We start from the raw sequence: 12,099 nt of genomic DNA, 5'->3' as shown, positions 1-12,099 counted from the left end.
TGGACAATAAATCTGGCCTTATTGCCAGTAACATTGACACCCCAAGAATGGATTATACACAAAACTGCCCACAATCGGAAACATGGTAATTAAATGCTGGAAGTGGGAAGTTGTCACTGGCTTCCCTGCGTCTTGACGCAGGTTTGCATAATTTTAGAATTCTAGAGAAGTGTTCAAATGTAAGACTTCTTTTACACACAGCAACTGTTAAATGACACCTTACCTAATGGTGACATCAGTCTCCAAACCATCTGCTCCCTGTTCTATAGTTTTCTCAAATGACATCAGCGTGTTTTCTGGTGCGAACTGTTTGACAATTAAAAAAAAAGGATGAACTGGTATCAGTTGTCCATTCGCTCTATATTCAGACACATTCTACCCATCCCACAGCCACACTGAGGGAGAATTTAGCATGGCCAATGGAAGGAAAGTTTATTTATTAGTCACAAGTAGGCTTACATTAACACTGCAATGAAGTTACTGTGAAAATCCCCTAGTCGCCACGTTCTGGCGCCTGTTCGGGTACACTGAGGGAGAATTTAGCATATCCAATGTAAGTAAAATTTATTTATTAGTCATAAGTAGGCTTATATTAACACTGCAGTGAAGTTACTTGGAAATTCCCCTAATCGCCACACTCTGGCGCCTGTTCGGGTACACTGAGGGAGAATTTAGCATGGCCAATGGAAGGAAAGTTTATTTATTAGTCACAAGTAGGCTTACATTAACACTGCAATGAAGTTACTGTGAAAATCCCCTTGTCGCCACGCTCTGGCACCTGTTTGGGTAGACTGAGGGAGAATTTAGTATGGTCAATGACACCCAACCAGCAGGTCTTTCGGAGCATCCAGAGGAAACCCACACAGACACGGGGAGAATGTGCAGACTCCACACAGACAGTGACCCCAAGACAGGAATTGAACCTGGGTCCACTGGTGCTATGAGGCAGCAGTGCTAACCACCGTGCCAACCTAACAGAGGAGTAGGAGAGACCCATTGGAAGATGACGTACCATCGGTGCCCCTCTGTGTCCAACAATGGCAGGCTTTGGTCCCAGGGTCCCTCTCTCTTTGATGCAGGGTGAATACATACCGAGAGGCAGCAGGTAGAGAAGGAAAAGCACAGCAAAATACAGGCCCAAAATGATGGCTCTGGCAACTGAAATATAAAAACACAAATTGAATTGGCAACCATGCTAATGCAGCTTAAACTTGTGTAGAATGGAGGAACTAGAACAGAGGAAGACCATTCAGTCCATCCAACTCCCTTTAACAAGTTATTAATCTGCTTCCACTAGTCTTTCAGGCGGTGCATTCCAAATCATAAAGAACAGAAAATTACAGCGCACGAACAAACCATTCGACCCTCCAAGCCTTCACCGACCATGCTGCCCAGGTGAACTAAAACCCCCTACCCTTCCCGGGGGCCATCCCCCTCCATTCTCATCCTATTCATGTATTTGTTCAGACACCCCTTAAAACTCACTACAGCTCCCACTACCTCCCCCGGCAGTGAGTTCCAGGCACCCACCACCCTCTGTGTAAAAAACCTCCTCGTGTACCTCCTTTAAACCTTGTTCCTCACACCTCAAACCCAAGCCCCCTAGTAACTGACTCTTCCATCCTGGGAAAAAGCCTCTGACCACCCACTCTGTCCGTGCCCCTCATATTCTTGTGGGCTTCTGTCAGGTCGCCCCCTCAAACTAAGTAGAAGAACTTGTCCCCGTCTGGTTCCTGTGCCAGTTATTTTAAATTTGTGTCATCTTATTTATGCAATAAAAAACCTTTCACGATTTGGAAAACCTCCCCAAGCCTTCTCTGCTCCAAGGAGAATGATTCCTGCTTCCCCAGTCTCTCCAGAACAAAGAACAAAAACAGCCCGGGAAACAGGCCCTTGGGCCCAACGAGCCCGCGCCGCCATTTTAACACTACCAGTCCCCCCCTCCACCCATGACCCCCATCTAATGTTTTATGGCAATCCACATTGAGGGAAACTAATTTAGGGACAATTTATTACCTCCAATCAGCCTAATAGCACACCTTTGGGGTGTGGGAGGAAACCGGAGCACCCGGAGAAAACCCACATCCCTGAAGTTCCGCATCCCCGGGGTCGTTTCAGGAAACCTCCTCTGCACCCTCCCCAACACCTTCATGTAGAAACATAGAAAATAGGAGCAGGAGGAGGCCATTCGGCCCTTTGAACCTGCTTCACCATTCATTACGAGCATGGCTGATCATCCAACTCAAGAGCCTGATCCCACCTTCCCTTCCAATTCTTTTGATCCCCTTCATTCTAAGAGTTATATCTAACTGTTTCTTGAAATCAAGCAATGGTTTGACCTCAATTACTAACGAACACTCTCTGGGTGAAGAAACTTCTACTCAACTCCGTCCTGGACTGTGACCCCAGTTCTGGACTCCCCTGCCATCAGGAACATCCTTCCTGCACCTACCCTGTCTAGTCCTGTTAGAATTTTATAAGTTTCTATGAGATTCCTTCTGCATTCGTCTGAACTCCAGCAAATACAATCCTAACCTAGTCAGTCTCTCCTCATATGTCTCCCGCCATCCCAGGAATCAGTCTGGTAAATCTTCTCTGCACTGCCTCCAGAGCAAGAACATTCTCAGATGAGGAGACCAAAACTGCACACAATCTTCCAGGTATAGCCTCACCAAGGCACTGTATAATTGCAGCAATTGTACCCCAATCCTCTCGCTGTGATAGTGGAGTCGGACACTTTAGTGGTTATTGGATAGGCACATGGAGAACAGCAGAATTATAGGGAGTGGGATAGCTTGATCTTGCGTTTGGACATAGCTCGGCACAACATTGAGAGCCAAAGGGCCTGTACTGTGCTGTAATGTTCTATGTTCTATAATCCTCTCGCTGTGAAGGCCAACATATCGTTTGCCTTTCTTACTGCCTGCTGCGCCTGCATGTTTACCTCCATCCTGCATTCTTACCTGCATCCTTCCTAAAGTCTGGTGCCCAGAGTTGGTCACTATATTCTTACTAAAGGCCTAAATTAGTGATAAAGTCTCATCATGACCAGGGGTGGTACAGTGGTACAGTGATTAGCACTACTGCCTCACAGTGCCAGGGACCCGGGTTCAGTTCCTGGCTTGGGTCACTGCCTGTGTGGAGTTTGCACGTTCTCCGCGGGTTTGCTCCAGTTTTGTCCCAAAGATCCCAAAAGAGTTAGATGGTTTGGCCATGCTAAATTGCCCTTTAGTGGGACTAACTAAGGTAAATGCATGGGGTTATAGGATAGGTTCTGGGTGGGATTGTGGTCGGTGCAGACTTGATAAACTGAATGGCCTCCTTCTGCATTGTAGGGATTCTATCGTTCTGTGATCACTTTGTTGGTTCCCTATCCTATGCTATGCTTTTTTAAACAGCTTTGTCAACCTGTCTTGGTATCTTTGAGGATTCCTTTTGTTCATGCACACTCCCTAAAATCTGTACTGTTTAGTTTACACACCAAATAGCTTTGTTTTGGGAAGCCAGGTCATGTCAAAATCTCTTGAGTAGATCACGCACTTCCTGTCTACAGAACTTGGCTTAACAATGGTATAACTGTCCTTGTACTATTTCAACCATCTCACAGACGCCCACACTTACGAAATCAGTAGCTCTGTTCCATAGAAAGGTGCACTAAGAAGAATAGACGCACATTTATCAAGTACTTCATCATATCTCATAGAAATATCTCAGAACACTTCACCAATAGCAATTTGCTTTGAAGTGGGCCAACTGACAGTTATGAATGACTGCCAGGCAGAACAACAGGGGAGGCAATGGTCTAGTGGTATTATCGCTAAACTATTAATCCAGAAACTCAGCTAATGTTCTGGGGACCCGCGTTTGAATCCCACCACTATAGACGGGGAAATTTGAATTCAATGAAAAATATTTGGAATTAAGAATTTACTGATGACCAGGAAGCCATTGTTGATTGTCGGAAAATCCCATCTGGTTCATTAATGTTCTTTAGGGAAGGAAATCTTACCTGGTCTGACCCACATGTGACTCCAGAGCCACAGTAACAGTTAAGAAAGCCCCACCAACGCCTCTACTTTCTCGGGAGACAAAGGAAATTTGGCATGTCCGCTACAACTCTCACCAACTTCTACAGATGCACCACAGAAAGCATTCTTTCTGGTTGTATCACAGCTTGGTGTGGCTCCTGCTCTGCCCAAGACCGCAAGAAACTAAAGAATGTTATGAATGTAGCCCAATCCATCACACAAACCAGCCTCCCATCCACTGACTCTGTCTACACCTCCCACTGCCTCAGAAAAGCAGCCAGCATAATTAAGGACCCCACGCACCTCAGACACTCTCTCTTCCACCTTCTTCCTTCGGGAAAAAGATACAAAAGTCTGAGATCAAGTACGAACCGACTCAAGAACAGCTTCTTCCCTGCTGCCATCAGACTTTTGAATGGACCTACCTCGCATTAAGTTGGTCTTTCTCTACCCCCTAGCTATGACTGTAACGCTACATCCTGCACTCTCTTGCTTCCTTCTCTATGAACGGTATGCTTTGTCTGCGTAGCACACGAGAAATAATACTTCTCACTGTGTATTAATACATGTGACAATAATAAATCAAATCAAAATCAAACCTCAACTGCCCCCTGAAAGGGCCTGGCAATCCACTCAGTCCAAGGACAACTAGGGATGGTCAATAAACGCTGGCAAGTCGGAGACGTCCGTGTCCCACCGATGAATAAGAAAAACCTCTTCAGATAGTCTTACAGGGACATTAACATTCACTCAATCCGACTATCACACAGTTGGTTGATGTTTCAATGGAAGGACAGCATACACTGCAATAATACGCCCTCCAATACAACAGTAACACTTCCCTCTATTCTTTGGCAGGATGCGGGATTTGCAGCAAGGCCAGCATTAATTGCCCATCCCTAATTGCCCCAAGCTTACTGGGTAGTCAAGCCATTTCAAGGGATAGTGATTTTGATTTATTATTGTCACATGTATTAGTACAAGTGAGAAGTGTTGCTTCTTGCGCGCTGTACAGACAAAGCCTAACTTACACAGGGAAAGAAAGGAGAATGTGGTGTTACAGTCATAGCTAGGGTGCAGAGAAAGAGCAACCTAATACAAGGTAAAAGTCCATCCAAAAGTCTGACAGCAGCAGGGAAGAAGCTGATCTTGAGTCGTTTGGTACGTGACCTCAGACTTTTTAATATTTTTCCTGACAGAAGAAGGTGGAAGAGAGAATATGCGCGGGATCCTTAATTATGCTGGCTGCTTTTCTGAGGCAGTGGGAAGTGTAGGCAGAGTCAATGGATGGGAGGCTGGTTTGTGTGATGGATTGGGCTACATTCACGACCTTTTGTAGTTCCTTGCGGTTTTGGTCAGAGCAGGAGACCATACCAAGCTGTGATACAACCAGGAAGCATGCTTTCTATGGTGCATCGGTAGAAGTCGGTGAGAGTCATTGTGCTGAAAGTGTCCCATGACATCTCCCATTCCTGTGAGTGGCGCAGAAAAGTGACCTCGCCCATGACAACAATGACAAAACCCTTCTCGTATTGCCTCACGTCCATGAACAGTTACAACAGGGTTGGATTCATGTCTCAAAATGACTACCTCTAACAAGAGAGAATGTTCAATAGCATTATCACTGAATCCACCATTGTCAACATTCATAGACTCCCTACAATGCCAAAAGATAGCCATTCGGCCCATCGAGTCTGCACCAACTATCTGACACAGTAACTTACCCAGACCCATTCTCCCAGAATAACCCCACAATCCCACCATTTACCATGGCTAATTATTCTAATCTGCACATATTTGGACCTAAGGGAGAATTTAGCATGGCTAATCCACCTAACCCGCACATCTTTGGACTATAAGAGGAAGCCAGAGCACGTGGAGGAAACCCATGCAGACATGGGGAGAATGTGCGAACTCCACACACACAGTGACCCGAGGCTGGAATCGAGCCCGGATCGCTGGCGCTGTGAGGTAGCAGTGCTGACCACTGTGCCACATAGAACATAGAACAGTACAGCACAGGAACAGGCCCTTTGGCCCACAATGTTATGCCAAACATGAGACCAAATTAAACTAATCCCTTCTGCCTGCCCTTGTTCCATATCCCTCTATTCCTCACATATTTATGTGCTTATCTAAAAGCCCCTTAAACTCTCCTATCATATCTGCCTGCGTCACCACCCCGGCAACACAGTCCAGACACTGACCGCCTGCTGTGTAAAAGAACTCACCCCTCCCATCCCCTCTAAACTTTCCCTCTCTCCGTTTAAGTGCATGCCCCCAATCTACTAGTTAAACATCAGAACAGGGTGATCTCCCAGTGCTAGGAACAATGCTTATCCCTCAAAGAAACGTCTCACGTGAGAAAAAAGGGGATGATTCAGCCATGTTTTTAGCAGAGCGTTTCCATTCAGAGTTAGGTTTCGGCTGGCCCCAGGCCACAATGAGAATAAAGTGCTGAGTGAGATGTAAACCTACACTCAGCAGAAGGGCTCCAGTCAACCGTACAGAACAGAAAGTTACAGAGAAGGAAACAGTCAATATTTGGAGGGCCAGCGAGTTACTGCGCTACCCACATAACAAATAAAACATAGAGAAGATGAAAGGCCATTAAATAAATTAATAGGCCTTTAAAACCAGGGTGATTGGCATTATATGATCACGACGTTTCGATTCAGTCCGCTCTATTTGGGTTCTTGGCACTGATCTATAAAAGGTTTATGGCCTTAGCTAGGTATCTTAGCAATTTAAAATAATAGAAACATAGAAACTAGAAGCAGGAGTAGGCCATTCGGCCCGTCGAGCTGATCCTGGCTGATCATCGAATTCAATATCCTGATCTCCACTTCCTCCCACATCCCTTGGTCCCTTTAGCCCCAAGAGCTATATCTAATTTCTTTTTGAAATCAGACAATGTTTTGGCCTCAACTACTTTCTGTGGGAGTGAATTCCACACATTCACCATCCTCTGGGTGAAGAAATTTCTCCTCACTTCAGCTCTAAAAGGTTTACCCTTTATCCTCAAACAATGAACCCCTAGTTCTAGACTGCCCCCACCAATGGGAACATTCTTTCTGAATCTAACCTGTCTAATCCTGTTAGAATTTTATAAGTTTCTATAAGATCCCCCTCACACTTCTAAATTCCAGTGAATATAATCCTAACTGACTTAGTCTCTCCTCATTAGACAGACCCACCATCCCAGGAATTAGCCTGGAAAACCTTCGCTGTACTCTCGCTATAGCAAGGATCCTTCTTCAGATAAGGACACCAAAACTACACACAATACTCTAGGTGTAGCCTCATCAATACCCTATACAACTGCAGCAAAACATCTCTATCCCTATATCAAATCCTCTCGCTATGAAGGCCTTTTGCCTTCTTTACTGCCTGCTGTACCTGCGCGCTCACTTTCAGCAACGGACAAATGAGGACTCCAAGATCTCGCGGAGTATCCACCCCCCTCAATTTACACCCATTCAATTAATAATCTGTCTTCCTATAGTTGCTACCAAAGTGGATAGCCTCACATTTATCCACATTATACTGCATCTACCATGCAGATGCTCACACACTCAGCCTGTCCAAAGCACCTCCGCATCCTCCACACAGCTCACCCTCCCACCCAACTTTGTATCATCTGCAGATTTGGAGGTAATACATTCAGTTCCCTCTTCCAAATTATTGATATATAACATGAACTGGCGATCTGACCTTTTCCATTCATGGTGGCAAAGTGTTGGGCCACGGGCCAGGAGAGAACCGTCATAGCTGCCAATGCTCCGATATGCAGGTATGGAGCAGTGACCTAGAAAAATATTAAAGCAAAGACACAGCTTAAAAGCAACGGTAAATAATACCTACAAACACTTAGCAATATCTCATAAACCAGCAAACCCCGCCTCGATCTCCTTTACTGCCTCAGACAAAGGTTCTTTCTGTGCTGACGACATTGGCTCCGTGCCAGGAGCAGCTCGTTGCTGGCATCTCTCCAAACACTGGCAGGCGTCACTAGAGACCCAGCACTCTCCCAACAATAACCCGAGGTGGGATCCGGAACCCCTGTTCCCACACGGGAACTGTCCTTCTTCAGGTGTGCCCAGCTGCGGGTTCGTTCTCGCCTACGGATCAGAGATTGGGGGTCACAGCACCACTTCAGAGATCTGAGCCCCAATATCGGGGCTGACACTCCAGGCAGGACTGAGGAAGTGCTGCTCCAGCCGTCTTTAGGACAAGACAATAAACTTGACATTAAATTTGTCATAGCCACTACTTCACGGAAGGAAAGGAGAGTTAGGGCAATATGTTGGTAAGTGCATATCAACAGCAAGCACCTATTACCATCACACCTTTAATATCCTCTTTAGAATCATACAATCCCCACAGTGCAGAAAGAGGCCATTTGGCCCATCAGGCCTGCACCGACCACAATCCCACCCAGGCTCTATCTCCGTAACTAATCTTCGTTCTTCTAGGTGGTAGAGATTTTGAGCTTTGGGAGGTGCCACCAAAGGCGCCTTGGTGAGTTACTGCAGTGCATCTTGTAGATGGTGCACACAATTGCCACTGTGTCAGTGGTGGAAGGAAATGAATGTTTAAGCTGGTGGATGGGGTGCCAATCAAATGGGATTGTTTGTCCTGGATGGTGCCGAGCTTCTTGAGTGCTGTTGGAGCTGCACCCATCCAGGCAAAGGGAGAATATTCCATCACATTCCTAGTCCATGTAGATGGTGGACAGGCTTTGGGGAGTCACGAGGTGAGTTACTTGCCACAAAGTTCCCAGCCTCTGACCTGTTCTGGTAGCCACAGTATTTATATGTCTGGGCCCAGTTTGGTTTCTGGTCAACGTTAACCCCCAGGATGTTGGAGATGGGGGATTAAGAGCATTAATAACATTGTGAGCTCAATGTGAATTTACAAACCCATGGAGTGGAATTTGCTGGGTCATTCACAAATGGGAGGAAAGCTTGGATCAGAGGTGGGGAGGGAGTTGAAAGGACCCGGTTTGAATTTGGCCAACTACCTGAAACGAGAGGCTGAAGGTGTTCCACTCCTCGCGCCACTGATGGTACAGGAAACCGATAGCAACCGCAGAGACAACGAGCACCAAAACGATCCCAACCTGAGAGACAGAGAGCAAGAGTCAATGCCTGAGGATTCCCACTCACCCGAACAAAATTCAACCTTTCAGAGCATCATCGAACCACAGAAAGACCATTCGTCCCATCGTGCATCTGCTAGCCCTTTAAGAGGTATCCAATTTTGCCCTACATTCCAGTTTTTTTGCCTCATAACCCTGAAAACGAGTTGTTCTTCGAATGTCCAACTGTCTTCTGAAAGTTTCTATGGAATCCGATAACTCCACCTTTTCAGGTGTAGTTCTGAGTTCCAGATCTCACCAGCCCTCTGTGTGAAAATATCTCTCCTCTCTTCCTACTAGCTGTTCTCCAATTACTTTCAAATGTGATCTCTCCTTAATAGTTCACTTGCCAGAAGAACAATTTTTTCCCTATTTTGTGCATCAGAACCCCTTGCCATTTTGAATGCCTTAGTTGGGTTACCCTGATTTCCATCTAATTTGTCTTACTGTCTCCCCTCTCCTCACCCTGCTACAGTCATGTGTTACCTGTCTCAGGTTGTCCTTTGACGCACTGCTCACCTTTGTTCCGCCATTTACACATTCTGTTCTCTTCAGGTGCCACTATCATCACCCTTCTTAGCCACGATCACCACCCTTTAAATTCTCTTTGTCTTTTCGTCCATGACATCTTTGTCAATCTCTCCCTGGCCTCCACCTCTTTATGGAAGGAAATCTGCCATCCTTACCCAGTCTGGCCTACATGTGACTCCAGAGCCACAGTAATGTGCTTGACGTTCAACTCCCCTCGGACAACTGGGGGTGGTCAATAAATGCTGGCCAGCCAGCGATGCCCATGTCTCAGGAATGAACAAAAGAAACTATCGCTGACCCTCTATTCGAGCCCCAAAGGCCACCCCTCACCACAACAGCGTCTATGTCAAAGAACAAAGAACAACACAGCACGGGAAACAGGCCCGTCAGCGCAATGAGCCCACGCCGCCATTTTAACATTGTGAGTTCCCGCTTATCTTATTTTCTACTGCCTTCAGCTCTGATGAGGGATTATTCAGATTTGGCTCTCCACAGATATCGGACTCTGCTTTTCGGCATTTCCTGTTTTTGTTCAGACTCATAGAATCGACAGTGTCAGAAGATGACCATTTAAGTAGACAAGTTCAACTTTGAAACTCTTCCAGCATCAAACTAAATATGCAAAATACTATTTTGGCCCATCGAGCCTGCATTCACAACAATCCTACTCAGGTCCTAGCCTATCTCCGTAACCCTACATTCTTGCCCCGCTAATCACTCTGACACTAAGGGGCAATTTTTAGCATGGGCAATCAACCTAACCTGCACGTGTTTGGACTGCGGGAGGGAACCGATGCTCCCGGAGGAAACCCATGCAGACACGGGGAGAATGTGCAAATGCCACACAGTGACCCAAGTTGGGAAGCAAACCTCGGTCCCTGGCAGCAGTGCTCCCCACCGTGCCACCCCAACATCCGCAGTATTTTGCTTTTATCCTGGTTGATTGCAAGCCGTGCTCAGTGTCATGGTGGAGAGCGTAAGTTACGGTTTTCCTCCTTTCTCCCTCCACTCACCGCAACCCCACCCCGCGCCGACATCTCTCCATCGCCTCCCACATACCCTACAGACTGCGAGCGGCCAAAGGTCATGGAGGTATCACGTTACCTTGTGAGCCCAGAATAGGTGAAGGCGCTGGCCTTCGTTGAGCAGACAAATCGCCAGCACCTGCAAAGCACAAAGTGGGAATGTCACGCCCTCCGATCAAAACGAAATTCGCTCATCTGTTTCACAGAGAAAACACGCAGTCCGCCCGCCGCAAGAACCTTTGTTCACATCGCACACTTCCACAACCTCAGGACATTCGCAGCCAATCAAGTGCTTTTTGCAAGGGGGCGTCACTATGTAGGAACCTCGGCGGCCAATCCATGCACAGCAAGATCCCACAAGCAGCCAACCTGGATCTTAGTGATGTTGTCATACAGTCATAGATATCCCTACAGTGCAGAAGAGGCCATTCAGCCCATTGGCCAGATATTACTGCCCCACCCGTCACAGACAATGGATAGGTCCATTGACCTTGGTCAAGATTCTACTGTTTTGGGACGAGCGAGGCCCCCCCATGTCAGGTCTGCACTGACTCTCTGACTTACCCAGACCCGCTTCCCCACCCTAACCCCGTAACCCAATACATTTCCCAATGCTAACCCATTGGTAAAGGCAAGGTGAAGGCCTCCTAGTATTGTCACTGGAACTATTAATCCAGAAACTCAGCCAATGCTCTGGGGAACCAGGTTCGAATCCCGCCACATCAAACAGTGGAATTTGAATTCAATAAAAAATATCTGGAATTAAGAATCTACTGATGACCATGAAACCATTGTCGGAAAAACCCATCTGGTTCAATAATGCTCTTTAGGGGAGGAAATCTGCGGTCTTTATTCGGTCTAGCCTTCATGTGACTCCAAAACCACAGGAATGTTGTTGACTCTCAGCTGCCTTCTGGTAACTGATGATGGGCAATAAATGCTGACCCAGCCAGTGACACCAATGTCCCATGAATGAATGAAAGCAACCTTGGGATAACACGGGACAATTTAGCATGGCCAATCCACCTAACCCACACATCTTTGGACTGTGGGAGGAAACCGGAGCACCCAGAGGAAACCCACGCAGACACGGGGAGTATGTGCAAACTCCATACAGAGTGACCCGAGACTGGAAAAGAACCCAGGTCCCTGGCGCTGTGAGGCAGCAGTGCTCACCACTGTGCTGCCCCCATGTCAAGGGTTAATATTGGCTGCAGCATTGCAGAGTCTTTCCCTGCATGTCTTTGAAATGGTTTGGAGTGGTGGGGATAGTGAAGAGCTTGTGGGGAGGGGTGAAGCACCCCTTCTGATGGACAATCAGGGATTGGCAATAAGTGCTGACCTTCCCAGCGATACCCATGTCCCACCAACAAAA

At 46.8% G+C, this 12,099-nt stretch overlaps 1 protein-coding gene across 3 annotated transcripts in view; it reads right to left on the bottom strand.

Moving 5' to 3' along the window:
- gdpd4a (glycerophosphodiester phosphodiesterase domain containing 4a) overlaps positions 1-12,099 on the bottom strand; it is an 87,506-nt gene that overhangs the window by 17,927 nt on the left and 57,480 nt on the right. For all 3 annotated transcript variants that reach the window (XM_080197981.1, XM_080197980.1, XM_080197982.1), the window contains 5 exons: positions 10,804-10,863; positions 9,052-9,150; positions 7,743-7,836; positions 1,013-1,158; positions 224-306 (listed from right to left, as the gene is read on the bottom strand). In XM_080197981.1, coding sequence (XP_080054107.1) covers positions 224-306; positions 1,013-1,158; positions 7,743-7,836; positions 9,052-9,150; positions 10,804-10,863 — 482 coding nt within the window. The remainder of the gene's footprint in view (positions 1-223; positions 307-1,012; positions 1,159-7,742; positions 7,837-9,051; positions 9,151-10,803; positions 10,864-12,099) is intronic.

Source organism: Carcharhinus amblyrhynchos, chromosome 10, assembly GCF_965287045.1.
Source record: "Carcharhinus amblyrhynchos chromosome 10, sCarAmb.v2.hapA, whole genome shotgun sequence".
NCBI lineage: Eukaryota > Metazoa > Chordata > Chondrichthyes > Carcharhiniformes > Carcharhinidae > Carcharhinus > Carcharhinus amblyrhynchos.
This window is presented reverse-complemented; position numbering and strand designations above follow the sequence as displayed.